The 15,373-nt window shown below is 35.4% G+C and overlaps 1 protein-coding gene across 1 annotated transcript; it reads right to left on the bottom strand.

The window, feature by feature from the left end:
* Window positions 1–10,994: 10,994 nt before the first annotated feature.
* LOC134798409 (uncharacterized) lies at window positions 10,995–15,019 on the bottom strand. The gene has a single exon (XM_063770826.1). It carries the CDS (start codon window positions 14,890–14,892, stop codon window positions 14,389–14,391), a length of 504 nt encoding a protein of 167 aa, XP_063626896.1. The 5' UTR covers window positions 14,893–15,019; the 3' UTR covers window positions 10,995–14,388.
* Between the last annotated feature and the right edge of the window lie 354 nt (window positions 15,020–15,373).

Below are 15,373 nucleotides of genomic sequence, written 5' to 3'. Positions count from 1 at the left end.
TTCAATAAGCAATAAATTAATGTATAACATTTACGGTTTGAAACCAAAATGAATTAAGAGTCCCCAGCAAGCTCGATTCTCCATATAAACGTAGTTTCGCTCTCATTTTAAAACGACTAGGTACTAGGTACCTACATTGCTCTGAAACTTTCTGTTCACAATAGGATAAGGTATATCTAGTTCTGATACCATAGTTAATAAAATACAGCGATTTTAAATTTTTCATACAAAACTTTTGTTTATAAACTGGAGCTATATAAACTAATTACATAACTAGATCAACTAGATATACCTCATGTCACTGTATGTGCAAAGTTTTAATACAATCCAACACGGAAAAAATAATGTATTTACATACAAGATATATTTATTTTATTTATTTAGAATTTTAATTCAGGCAATAAGGCCCATATTAGAAATACCTTACAGACTAACATACATATGTATTTTATAAACTTAAAACTAAACACTATTTAGTAGACAAAACGGCGTGGCTCCGTTGCATCGGCTGCTCTTGTGTCCACACATACAGTGGTACTACTAAATGAAATTAATAACTAAGTAGCTTAAATCTAAATTAGGCCCCTGAGGCAGTGTACCAAGGATGCTGGCGGCATTTCCTCGCTGTATCACAATGGTGATACGTTGTGCGAGGTAGCCGCCAGCTCTTCGGTCACCACGTCACCAGTTACGTCAACCAGATGCAGTAGTTTTAAAATGAGAACGAGATGACAGATGCTATATGCGAAAAGTCACGTGATTATTAAAATATATTTTTTAAAGTTTCGATTAGCGGTTTCTATCAAGGATTATCTGACTAGGCCCCCAGATAATCGGTCGACTGAACACGAGCAGTGTTCACAGTTCACGCTTGACCGCTTTCGCTTCAACGATTGTAAACGCTTCCTAGTGTGATTAGTGATGGAAATATACAGCTTATTATTCCGACTTATACTCTGTATCTTTAGGTATTTCAATAAAAGTAAACAATTTCATCTACCCTCAAATGGTTCCTTAAGCCAGTTGAGGGTAGATGAAATTACACGATTAAGTAATGTAGGTCAAAGCACAGAATAATTAATAGTACTACCGTACAGAAAGGAAACTTCCTACAAAAACGAAGTTTGACAGCGGTTCAGGGTCGAATCATGATGGCCCTTTCTAATATTTGTCACTATCCCTTTCGGCTATTTAGGGTTGCCAAAAATCAAGTGAATATCTTATCTGTGGTCGTGCACGCAAAAGGAAGTCAAGTGGTGCCAACCCTAATAATTGCTCGGAGCAATGCTGAGCCGAGCGGAGGCGAGTTTGACCGAAGTCAGGAGTTTCGCACCCCTGGTCAAAGTCAAGTCGTTCAGTGGCTGATCCAGGCGGTTAACCAGTAAATGTTATAAGTTATAACTACCCGAAAATGTACAAATTGTTTGTTTACTTTTATTTAAATACCTAAAGATATACTATGGTGATTAGAGATGCCCCGAATAGTGGTTTTGGCCGAATACCGAATATACGGCACCTCTCTCGGCCGAAGCGTTGAATATTCGGCATGACATGCGAACATTTTGAGTCACAATTATTATGAAAACTGTTCGCCAACAAAGCACAACGTTTGCTAAAATATGTTTTTTGTTAACAGAAGTAATTAATGTACGTACGAACAGCGAAGGCGTAAGAGAGAGGGAAGATAGCCTTTAGTTGTTTTGTTTCTTTAAATAGCGAACCGGTAAGAAGCAAGTTTTTTACCTGTATCCATGAGATTGTAACGGTGCCTACCCTTTTTAGAGTCCCGTACCCAAAGGGTAAAAACGGGACCCTATTACTAAGACTCCACACTGCCCGTCTGTCTGTCACCAGGCTGTATCTCATGAATCGTGATAGCTAGTTGTTGAAATTTTTACAGATGATGTATTTCTGTTGCCGCTATAACAACAAATACTAAAAACAAAATAAAATAAATATCTAAGTGGGGTTCCCAACAAACGTGTTTATTTGTCGTTTTATGCGAAATGGTACGGAACCCTTCGTGCGCGAGTCCGACTCGCACTTGGCCGGTTTTTGTTGTAAGGGAGTAGGTACAGTGTGGTATTATAACTACTCAGTGTAGTACATAAATCAACACTCTTAACCTTTTGGACGCCAATGACCGATATATCCGCACCGCAGGTTCAACGCCAAAGACCGATTAATCGGTCACAGACCACAGAGCAACATAGACCTACGTGCATTATGCATAAAGTTCAATTTCAGTTTTGACCCTTCGGTGATGTGGCGTCTGAGTGACAGCTTTTGTGTTTGACACAGCGTCGAAAAGGTTAACTGTCCATCGGTGGGCCTTAATGCCTTTGTATGTAATAAGGTTTAGGAACTGTCAGTTAACAGTGTGTGCGACGTATTAATATATTTATTATAACAAAGTTCCTGCCACGCACAGCTAAACTGTGGAATTAACTGTCGCCCGCGGTATTCCGGCCCGATACTACCTTCAAACCTTCATGAAACGAGCGTTCCTACTCCCATCTTATACGCAGACAACGCACTAGTAACCCCTCCGTTTACTTCATATATGTATCATAAAAAAGTTAGGCCAAAAGCGCTCGCCACAATTTTTTCACTTTTCATTTTTATCGGTTAGTAGGGTCACAGATCATATAATACTAGTACAGATACCCAATCCCATACTAAAAAAGCGCACCGTCCTAAGTATCTTATACTTGTAGCTAATTTTTTAGTTCACAGTGACAAACTAGATGGCGCATGGAGCTAACAAAACTCTTACAACAAACATGAGTTGAAATAGCGTCGAAACACCTCTCTTGCGACATCTGTTGTAGCTTTCATGCACTAAACCTACATATCACATTCATTTTAAGGTTCATTGTTACTAGATGGCGTTTCAGACATCGGCGACAAAATTAAAATCTATTTACATACTTTAAGTCAATTTACGATTATGAAATCAATTTGACATTTTTGTTTTTTTGGTTACATTTTTTGTATTGTAAATAGAAGTTTGATTGGGTACTTTAGTAAGGGGTCAAAGTTTCCTTACAAATCACAGGTCATGTTCTTATCGCTTACCTTGCTTCGGCACGACGAGCGTTCGAGTAAACCAGCATAACTGTGACTTTGAGATACACAATAATGCATAATCAAAGAGCGACTCTTATGCTGGATTGAAGTTATCTAGTAGGTACCTACGCATCACGTTAGGGCAAAAAGAACAAGGCATTGCGGTACGATCAGTTTTAATAAATAATTCTGGGCGCTAAGCGTTGCATTGGTTGCCGTGCACATGGCCTTGAGAGGCCCAAGGTTGCGCCGATACAAACTATTTGAAACGTTCGTTAAATAAAATTGTAAGTAAAAAGTATGCGCATATTAAATTAAAAATTTATATTGGTAAATAGATATATAATTATAACGCGGTATTGTCTTAGATTTATTATCAAATAGAAAAGACCATGACCATTTTGTGTCAAAAAGGAAAGGCCAACACTTACAACAAATACCTAAATACCTATGGAAGTGTCTCCTTAGACAGTTTACACACTCTTGCGGTTTCAGTATGTGGGTATAGTGTCATAAGCGCTTAATACCTAATCCCAATTTCAAGTGAAATAATCAGTTATCAGGCAAGTCGGTGCCACACGGGGTTAATGACCTCAATCATTCTGCTGATACGGATATGCAGTGGGCATTCCGGGATTCGTGTTATATTTTATATTAGGTACTTCCTACTACAATGTTTCTGATTTTAATAAATTAATGAAATATTTTTATATTACAGTACCCATAATAAATATATGAATGAACGTGGGTGAAGGTTCTAAAATAAACACTAAGCAAATAAATTTAAAATCACAACATGCGAACGTAATGGTCCGAGGAATATAAATAAACATATTTTCTAATAGAAATGGGTTAACAACGAATTCCTTATCATTAAACTCGAAAAGGATACACGACTCAAACAATAGAAAATCTCACAGTGACCTTCGACAAGCCAGGTAGTCGGGTAAATGGTTATTTATCATTTTAGATAAGTATATTTTGAACAACACTATACTTATTTAAACTTTCACAATTTATTCATGTATTTAAGTTTTAAGATTTACCTCCGAAGTCCGAAGAGGACGGCGTTGACGGCGGCGACGGGGCAACGCCGTCCTCGAAACGTCGAGGTAAATCTTGAATGACTTATAATTTATACGGAAAATTGAAACAATACGGTTAAAGTGTATCAATGATTTAGGAAAGTTAGGTAAGGTAGGTACCTATTTAATTTGTTATGATATCAAACATCAGAGGGACTACCATAACGAGCGAAATTTAAAGAAATTTCGATGTCGATGATAGGGCCTCCCGAATCAGAAATTAGGTTAGTTTAATTTGTATACCTACCTACTTATTATATGTTTAGTTAGAGGACGTTCAAAAAAGTAACCTTGACCTTCTTGAGGGGTCGATTTTTTTCATATTGAAAATTAAAAAAGAATCGTAAGTGTAATTAGGATTTCTTTTTAGAAAACAATCAACTTGTAACTTTCGAGTTCATTTCATTATGCTCAGCTCAACTCACCGAAAAATCTAGGTATCGGAATAATCTCAATGCCCCTTTTACTCCATTAAATAAAGAAAAAATATACTTGTTCATTAATTGTTCTGGTTCTTGCCAATCCATTCAAACTATTAACCGATTTCTTAACCCTTATTTTGGCATTGTAACACCCGTGATACATGGAACTTTAAAAAATCTAGCAGGTTCACTTTATTATCTAATAAAATATTTTTCCATTAATATGTCGAGCTACCCTCCTTTATTATAGAAAAAAATAATGGACACAAGTGTCATTTTAAATTAATTAGTAATAATCAACATGGCGCCGCGGAAACAACAGATTTCGTTTCGCACTGAAAGTTTGGCACTTATTTCTTAGATACGTACTTATATATTTTTCCATAATCTACATTTTGATGCATTTACTATCTGTTAGGGCATAAATATTTACATTGTGGTCTAATCTAAAAACATTTAATACACAGAATATTTACATGAAACTGTTATGTAGTATATTTGATACATTGCCAAGAACTCAGAAGTCATATCAAAAGGATTGTATTACATTTAATACATTGCCAAGTTGTCATCAAAATAGGTTTACTACGCCGTAGCCTGTAGCGCGGAAAAATATGTTTATGGCAAAAAATGCTTCCTAAGTATATATTTTTTTTACTTTTTAATTATTTGTTTACTTTTCCTATTTTACACAACTTTTTTTTGGCGACTTTTTTGTAACTTTACGGGATCAAATTTTTCTTCCATGAATGTGTTCAGGTATTCGTAGATATAATTTATATTTACAGGTGTAATAGTCATCTGATGCTTTAGATTGGGTTTAATTAGCAATAAATGATGATTTCTGCTGCATTACATGTTTTATTTTTATTAAAACCCACATTTTTCTTCTAAATAGTATGTCGAGGGATTGGCATTGTATCAAATATGATACGTATGATTTTCCGAAACTGGAAAATATTGGATTTTTTCTTTATTTTTGAATAGTCTAGTATGCTCAATAGGTGACCAAAACTAAAAAAAAATCGGGCAAGTGCGAGTCGGACTCGCGCACGAAGGGTTCCGTACCATATAAAAAAAAAACAAAAAAAAAAGCAAAAAAAAAAACGGTCACCCATCCAAGTACTGACCACTCCCGACGTTGCTTAACTTTGGTCAAAAATCACGTTTGTTGTATGGGAGCCCCATTTAAATCTTTATTTTATTCTGTTTTTAGTATTTGTTGTTATAGCGGCAACAGAAATACATCGTCTGTGAAAATTTCAACTGTCTAGCTATCACGGTTCGTGAGATACAGCCTGGTGACAGACGGACGGACGGACGGACGGACGGACGGACGGACGGACGGACGGACGGACGGACGGACGGACGGACGGACGGACGGACGGACGGACAGCGAAGTCTTAGTAATAGGGTCCCGTTTTACCCTTTGGGTACGGAACCCTAAAAAAATACATATTTAAGATATTTTGATTCCTGCAAAGATAAAGGTTTACGATCTGTCTGGCCTAGTGGGTAGTGAGTAGTGACGCTGCCTATGAAGCCGAAGGTCCTGGGTTCGAATCCCGGTAAGGGCATTTATTTGTATAATAAGCACAGATATTTGTTCCTGAGTCATGTATGTTTTCTATGTATTTAAGTATTTGTATATTATATGTATCGTTGTCTGAGTAGGTACCCACAAAACAAGCCTTCTTTACGGCTACCACCAGTTTTGACATTGACATAACGCTCACGTTTACGTAACTTACTTTCTATGCATCTCGCTCGTACTCGCATATGCGAGCAATAGTGCAAGCGAGATGTACAGAAAGTAAATTACGTAGACGTGAGCGTTATGTCAATGTTAAAACTGATGGTAGAGGCTCTAGAGCTTACCGTGGGACTTAGTCAATTTGTGTAAGAATGTCCCTATAATATTTATTTATTAAAAATTTACTTCATGTTAAAAATTTGCATTTTCGTACAAAAGGCATAACACAATTTATTTCATAGTATTTTAAAATTCAAAAACGCTATACTCCTATTTGCTCTAAAAACAAATATTTACAGGCATATAACGTGCTTAATAATTTTCCGAATGAATATAGGTACAACGTATGTACCTAATACTTAATAGTTAGTTAATGTTTTAAATTTGACGTAAGTCGCAGGTATCAATAAAGCCTAAGATACAATTGTAAGTTTAACTTAGGTAAGTAGGGACAAAGGTATTTGGTAGAATGCGATAACAATATTTATATCTCATTCTGTAGTATAGCTGTGTCCCTATTTACGTAAGTAAAACTTACAAGTGTATCATAAGCCTAAGGATCGGTATTTCGCGGTGCACCACTAACCGACTCCAGTTTCATTTCAAACCGTGCATGCTGTTCCTGTCGCCCCTATTAGAAAGAAGTCTGGTTAGAATAGGAGGGCACATGACGGCACCACAGAATAACTAATAGTACTACCGTACAGAAAATTCACTCGTTCACAAAAGTCACATTTAGGTATAAAATTATACCTATACTCGCCGCCTGCAAGCAAAATTGAAACTTATATACCTACGTAACCGCGCACGAACCGTGAATCTTCCTTGCGCGTCGCAGTTTTATGACCGAGCTGTGAGCGTCGGCACAGGGACCACAGGGTTGAAACTTGACAAGTTTTTGTACCTATACCTACCGATTTATTATTTTTAAGATTAATATGTACGAATACTACGAATTACAAACGTTGATTCTGTAAACATATTTTTTTATATCCGGAGATAGTATGTCTGATTCTTCGGAAGTAGGTAGGTAGGTATGCCACAGCCGTATTCCTTTGAAAATATGTTGGTCAGTTCCTAATATTGTTTTGGGCAACCAATAATCATTTTAAATTGGTCTAAAGCGCTTTAGTTTTATGCAAACAAAACGAATTAGTTATCGAATTTGATTATTTAGTATTTATGTTATGTTTTAAAGTTTAAATTCACCTTTCAATATCGTCCGGAATTTAATAAAATGTTATTTCTACTTCCTTCACTTCCTTGTTCTTCAGACATCCGTAAACAGTACAATAACAACAATATCTTTTATACGGATTAGATCGAGATATAGGTTTCGAAGCCATTGTGTATTTTCAATTTTGCGCGAGCGCCACATCGTGCGAGCCGAGCGGCAGCCCACTGCCATACGCCGGCCAAATGTACCTAAACTGCGTAGTGACACCCCCCTGACGGCACGTATGAGCGCATGACTGGCGTTCTCGCCTATGTATGTACCTAGTTGTATAGTAGTTTACTTACGCACACAGGCGCACCTTATAAATCTGAGTGTGCAGTTTTGGTCGCTGTGCAGACGCGGCCTTGAGAGGCTGCGCAAGGTTGCGCAGGCGGCGATACGAACAATTTGAAATCGAAAATAAGCACATATTAAATTAAATATAAATACAAACCTATAGAAATAATACGCCGTATTGTCAGTTCAATACTATTACCACTAAAGGACTAATAATATAATCATATAATTGAGTGATATTGATCACTCGTAATCGTAATATTCGTATTACAAGTGATCAATATCACTTAAGATTCTTAATTTCGCTCATCTATTTCATAAATAGCATGTCATCGTTTTGAGAACCGGTCTGGTATGGTAGGATTAGTAGGTAACCCTGCCTATGAAGCCGATGGTCCGGGTTCAAATCCTGTAAGGGCATCTATTTGTGTGACGAGCACAAATATTTGTTCCTAAGTTTTGGGTGTTACGTACGTATATGTATTTTAGTATTTATAAAAACATATTTATATATTAAATACTGAGGTCTTATTGCTGTACTGTGAGATTTGACTTGGTCAATTTGTTAAATGGTGTTCTATCTAAGATATATCATTTTCAACAGACTATCGAGTAACAAAATCATGCGCCATAAATGTGCTCAAAATTAATAAATCGGCCCGTACTCCCCGTCGCGTCGTAGTCATGAGTGCAGTAAGTAATTGTCGGAGTCCGTCCGTCAAAAAAGTTCGTCTGAATACCAGCGGGCCCAGCGGTAGGCAGGCCCCGCGACCCGCGAACACCGAATATTGCATGGGCATCTTTCTCTTTTACTCATCGTAATTAGAGTGGCATCAGTCCTACCAAGCTATTTTATTAGTGTTATTTAAACGTCAAACTTCTATTAAATTATGAATTAAAAAAAACTCTTGCACAGTCTGTGCTATCAAAATTCCTGTCAATTTAGCTTGGTCTAACTCTCGAAGTCTTACAAACTTCGATTTTCGCGGTTAAAGCCGATCGTTGTTTACAACTTAAGGAAAATTAATAAACTAGTGGCGCTGTGAGCAACGTGGTTTCCGGTAGGCCCTCTGTAGACCTCGCGAGCATAGCTTTAAACTGAATAAAAAAATAACGCTACGCCGTTTAGAATAATTTGGAAAAAATAAATTAACAAAAAGTTAAATAAAATATTGTATGCTTTGCACTCGCTTGATCAATCAACAATACAACATTTACGGTTGAGAATGTCTTTAGGCATTAAGTCCGCCATTTGTACTTTATTTCTGCAATAAAGATTAAAAAAATAAATAAAAATAAAATAATATAAAATTTAAGTGTAAAAAATTACAAAAAGTTCACACAATTTACTGGGGATCGAACTAGGTACCTCTATGCATCAAAGCAATTGTTTGCCAACTGCGCCAATATAGCACTTAGCTAAAGATACGAAATTTGGCTACTTATTCTCGAGTACTACATACCTACTTATCTAAATACCACCTACACCAGCGTTACTAATTTTTACATTTTTGACAAACACTGTAAATATCTCTCAAAAAGAAAAAAAACTCTTATTATATTGATACGACTATTTGTTTCCGCCATTTTGAAAAAAAAATCAATAATCGAATCGAAAAAGAACTATTTTATTATAGATTTTGGTCACAAAATTTGATAAGAATCAGTTGAGAATTGAACCGAGGAGAACGTCCGAACATACGAAATTTGGCCCGAGTTAAAACGGAGATCTTAGCAAACGCTTCGGTCAATAAAGGAGTAAAATGCGCGTTTGACTTGGACACCAAGCGAAATAAAAACTTGCATTATGTTTAAAAACAAAGCATTCATGTGTTTTGAAAGACATCGCCCTGTGATGTGAGTTTATTCATTTGTATTTTAACGTCAGGCAGGCCTACTTTAAAATAAGTAGGTACTCATTTAAATTAGGTATGTTTATTCACCGTACCATTTTTTTACATTTTATACTAAGTACTTAAATTCCGAAATTTATAACTCAAATGTAATTATTCTAATCTAAATCAAACTTCACATCATGTCTTAAAACGAAAATTAAAACGTAGGAAAAGAAACCCACACTCGTTTCGTTTTGGAATGATTAGGTACTAGAATCGTAGGTCTTACTAGAATCGTGGTGGCTCCATCTAGTGACATTATTCAATATTACTTCGACAGCTCGACATAATTGTCCTGCGCTGTTGCTCATAACGTAGCCAGTCGCAATATAATTGTGGTTTCAAATTTTGTAAATTATTGCATTGAATTCGTGTTGTTATTAATGTTTGTATTTCATTTATAATGATTTTAATTTATGACACTTTAAATATCTCTTAATCCATCTTAATATGTAGTATAAAAATTTCATAATGGCTGATTGTGACATTTAGCGCCATCTATGATATCGATTTGAGAATAATTATAACGCCTTCGGGATGGGAGGGCATGGTAGGGTAGAATTGCCTATAGTTGACACAGCACCTGTTCAAAATTATTATTTATTGTATTATTATTTCATACGCCATGGGTCGTCCAATCCTCTTCAAACGATGGAAAAAATATTCTCTTAATTTTTTAGGTCAAATTAAACCATATATTTTGGGTATAATCGTAGTATATTCAGACAAAAAGAAAAAGTTTTGTCAACTTTTAAAAATTCGGGCGCTGTTTTCTTTGCAAATTCATGTACATATAGTATGAATTATCTCAGGTGATTTTTTCGGGCTCGGACCCTAATCTGTTAAACAAAAGGTATTGTTTCCTTTATGCAGTGGTTACAATGCTTACTGCTAATAGCCCCGACATAAGTAACGGGAACAAGCCCGTTTAAAAAGCAAACTTACCGTTCTATTTATATGGTTCAAATTCATGAAACAGCCCATAACGGAGATAACACGTTTTGTTATCTCCAAAAACAAGACCACCCTGATTGTTCTCTGAACGAGCTGTCCCATGAATTTGAACCTTAATACTATCACGATAGTTGCTTTTTAAACGAAATGGTTGCTTTGGCACGTGCTGTAGAGCGCTCTTAAAAGAAACAAAGGCTTTTGTTTAACGGATTAGCACCCGAACCCGAAAAAATCATCTGAGATAATTTATACTATATCATTTTACAAATCTATACTAAAGGTGAAACAATGAATAACACAAAATTGTTATATAACAAATTTAATTAATATCAATTTTTTTATGTAATTACTTACATCGAACATTTATGTGGCTTACTAGACATGTCACATAGGGTTGAAACTATTTTACATAGGTATTCATTAAAAAGAGAATTTACAACCTTTACTAAGTGTTTATTAATATCAATATATATATAAAAAAAAAATTATTCAGACCCAAAAGAAACATTGCATTATAAAAATTATATGAGTGAGTGTACTACTTCCAGCAAAAACATTTGAATTTCTACTTAAAATAATCTTAAACTAATCATTTATGTACTTTCATAACAAAAATGGATAAAGACTTCACACAAATCGTGAAATGTTTTATATTCAAATTAAGCTGAAAGACTCTAATAAATTTAAGTTGCTTTTTAAACCATTTCTTTGTGAAAAAGAATGCAAAAAAACTGTTAATATCTATTAATATCATAGGGTCTATCATTCGACGCAATTTAAGATAAAAATATCTTAAGTTGCAAATCTTTTAATTCCATTAGGTTTCGTTACCACCAGAGATGTGCGATGCGTAGCGAGCTAGCGAGGGATGTGTTTGTTAAGAATCAATATAATCACTTCATTTACATCAGCGCAGCTCTAGTCGGCAATTTTCTATTGGTTCTTAACTTCTTAATAAAGACATCCTACGCATTCTCGCACATCTCTGGTGGAAAGGCAGCCTATGGAGGGGATGATAAGAGGTTAACGTTATTCGTGATGAATATGACATCTGTCGCCTTAGTTGCATGTGTGTCATTAATTAGTAATGCAATCATATATATCTCACGGAGATAAAGCTGTGCAAATGAAATATGTTTTATGTGACATTGACATTTGACTTACTTAAAAAGGTTATCTATTTAATTCTTTTTTGTTCTTTGCACTACGTGCGTATTGTAGTCATAATAATCGAGCGATATAATCAATCATACAAGATAAGCGTTTAAACGATTACATCATAAGTATATATGTACTTTTTAGATAATTTGCGATAATTCATTTTAAATATTTATTATTCGAGTTATGGTTCTGATAGTATGGAGTTTTAGATTTATTTTATTGAACTGGTATTTGAAATTTACTGTAATTAATAATTATTATCTTAATAAGAGGAACAACAGCATATTGTTTACAGTAATAACTGTAAAAGCCGCAAATGGTTCTGAATCTTATTTAACATTGATTATTGTCTATTTATATTCGAAGTCTATTTAAAATTATGATTCAGCATAACCTATTTCAGGAAAGTTATGATATTAAAGACAGTGTAGGTGGGTTACTATGGTTACGCGAGGCATAAATGCTCATAGCGCATTCTATTATGGGGTAATTTAAGCTTGCGGCATAGCTCTTGCTGTAATTTGCCTAACTTTGACATTATTTTTTTACAGGATTGCCAAGATTAATATTTCCTTATTATATATGGGCGTATATTTTATTGTTTATATTACACATTTGTCCATTACATAACTGCTCGCTTAAATACCCAATATCCATCGCCATTCCAAAATTAATGACTAGACGAACATACACTTATGTTTAAATGATTTTATTTGGCTTTATATTCAGCTTTTTTCCTTATATCTACAGGATGTTACATAACCTTGTCTTCAAGCATACTTGGACCCCACACACAATAAAATATTATGGCTATTTCTTATAATTAATACAACATAACAAATATCAAGCTAACATAACCTTCATAAGACGAAGAAAATGATAGTATTTACGTCCCTATTTAATATCTAAATAAGGAAAGAGACGTAATGATTTTATATAAAACAAAATACGTGTATAATCAATATAAACTGGAAACAACATGATTTTAAATAATATATCAAATGAATTCTTAACTAATATCGACCCTATTGGCGTTCACACTTTACGTATTGTATTATGTACTTAAAATACGCATTGTACTATTTCTGTACTAACAATTGTGGTTGATTTCCAACCAGTTCCTTTGAGAAATGAATTGGTACATTTTTTTTACAATTCGTTCTATTCTTGGAATAACATTTAACTGTCAATGTCTAAACAATTTTGTTCGTTCTAAAAATGCATGAATGAAATCTATATTAAAATACTTTCAGAGAAAGAACACATACGTATAAAGTTGTCTGGATTGTTATTATAAAGCAGTCAGTATTTGTATTCTTGGCTAACAATATGAAAAAAATAACCAAATATAAGTAGAATATCTGTTTTTTAAATACATTACACTATTAAACATAGATCTATGTTTGATAGTGTAATGTAATGTATTTAAATTAATTGCAATGGAATCGATATAATGAAACATAACAATACCTACGTATTTTCTTTAATTGAAATCAATATACATAAAGTAGTTGTTAGGTAGGTAATGACGTCTTGGATTTGGCAAAATAAACTCAATTGGTATTTGTACCAATAGCATAAAACATAGTAGTAAATGGTACCTATCATTAAGTACGACATGCCGTTATGATTACATAGGTACTATTAAATGGAATATTCATAGGTCAATTGTCGATAACTGTGAAGAGACTTGAATTGGCACAGTTAACGATCGGTAATGAATAAATTTACCATTCAAAATTGTTCAATTGATACTTTATAGGTACATTTACCTTACTTACAAATTGTATTGATTCTATATTTGAGAACATTTCAACATAACCTAAAAATCTGGGTTAATCAAATGCCAGATTAATTTAAAATCGTATTCAGACCTAGGTATTCAGACAAAAATAGAACTTAGTACTTGGCAAAAACCCAGTTTTGAAAAAAAAAATCGTTCGTGCCACAAATAAACACAGGTGTTTTAACAATGGAACACATTACAAGGCCGGATTTTTTGCAAATGGAATGTAAATAAATAGGTATTTGAAAATCGAATCACTTAATTCTAACTGGGTTACAAAATGCGCTAAAGAAATTACGGACGTCATAGTCAAAGTACGAGTAGGTACGGACTAGTGTGACCGCTGATAGACTTTATCACTTTGTGTTAAGGTTCATTTTAGGAATATCTTTAGTTATAGGTTTGACGGTTTGTACGCCTAAAGGCAAGATCATGGTGATTAATTGATTACCTATATATTATTATGTTCCATCATTGTATATACCCATGTTCTACAGACAATAAACGAATTATGAATCATGATTTCGTTGCATATCAAAGGGGGTCACATTTTGCTCAACAGGTCTAAAAAAAGAGATTTCTGCCCAGATTCAGTACAATTTTGAGAACTAAGCACCATTGTCTTTGAGATATAACTAGGTATATTTTAGAAAACTTGAATATTTTGGCAGGCGGCAACCTGACTACCCTAGCAAGGCATCTGTTTGAGCCTAAAATTAATTAGTTTACCTATTATCACATGAAGAGATTCTAACTGTTTGGTTTAAGGCGCTTTCTATGTAGATGGTCGCAGAGACTGCACAGGTCGTGTGGCTTGTTGTCCCCGAACGAGGTGACCCTAGGCTCCCAGTTGCATCCTCTCAGCTTGTCTTTAATGCATTGCCGACTCGTTTCTATCAAAAACCTCTTCCCCGGGTCCATGAAAGCCGAAGTTTCATACAACAAGCTGCGGTCCCCAACCACAAGTATAGCATCATACTCGCTCATCGGCAAAAACCCCCTGTTGTTGGTGATGAAACACTGTCCGCAGCGGCGACTTTTGAAAACATTCGCTCCCTCCGCGTCAGTAAAAACAGGACTTCGAGGCGCAACGAGATAAATCAACGCATATTTATCCCCCACACGCAAATCTTCGCTCACAAACGCGAAATTAGTGTCCGGGGACATGGAATACGACACTAGAACGTACACGGTGAAGTAGAAAAGCACTATGAGCACAGTCTTTTGTAGTTTTGAGACCTGGCGCCAGCACATTTCGGTAGCGGCGTGGACATGTTTTGCGCGGCGCGTGTGGCATTGCCGGCGCGCGTTCACCGTCTGAGCGAGACGCACAACGGTCGATACCCCTCGCCCTTCGAGTCACCCCTTCGGCAAAAATACTCACATTCCAATCTCAACCTTATCTACTCCTAACAAAGTCTAATGTAAATTGTGTAAATATGAGACACTTGTCGAGTGATGACGTAGTTCACGCCGCGAGCTGCTATTCGCGAACGAATGTGACTCAAATGTGAGTCTAAAACACAAAACCAACCAGAATAACTACTCCCTCTTCCCTTTTATATTATTACCAACATCAAGGTCAAATTTTAAACTGGTGTTTTATCCGATCGACTCGCAACTTACAATTAGTAGAATGTATGCAGAAACGTCAGACCGGTTTGCGATTCGCAACGTTCATGTGGTTGCCGGTTGTAGCGTCTGGCGTGCGCTTGCGTGGCGTGACGTTTGGCTT

The sequence above is a fragment of the Cydia splendana genome, chromosome 16 (genome assembly GCF_910591565.1).
Source record: "Cydia splendana chromosome 16, ilCydSple1.2, whole genome shotgun sequence".
Classification (NCBI taxonomy): domain Eukaryota; kingdom Metazoa; phylum Arthropoda; class Insecta; order Lepidoptera; family Tortricidae; genus Cydia; species Cydia splendana.
The sequence above is the reverse complement of the archived record's forward strand: the minus strand, read 5'-3'. Positions and strand labels throughout refer to the sequence as shown.

What these genes read in the sequence shown, in the direction of transcription:
- LOC134798409 (XM_063770826.1), bottom strand. Translation starts at nt 14,892, where the DNA reads ATGTGCTGGCGCCAGGTCTCAAAACTACAAAAGACTGTGCTCATAGTG.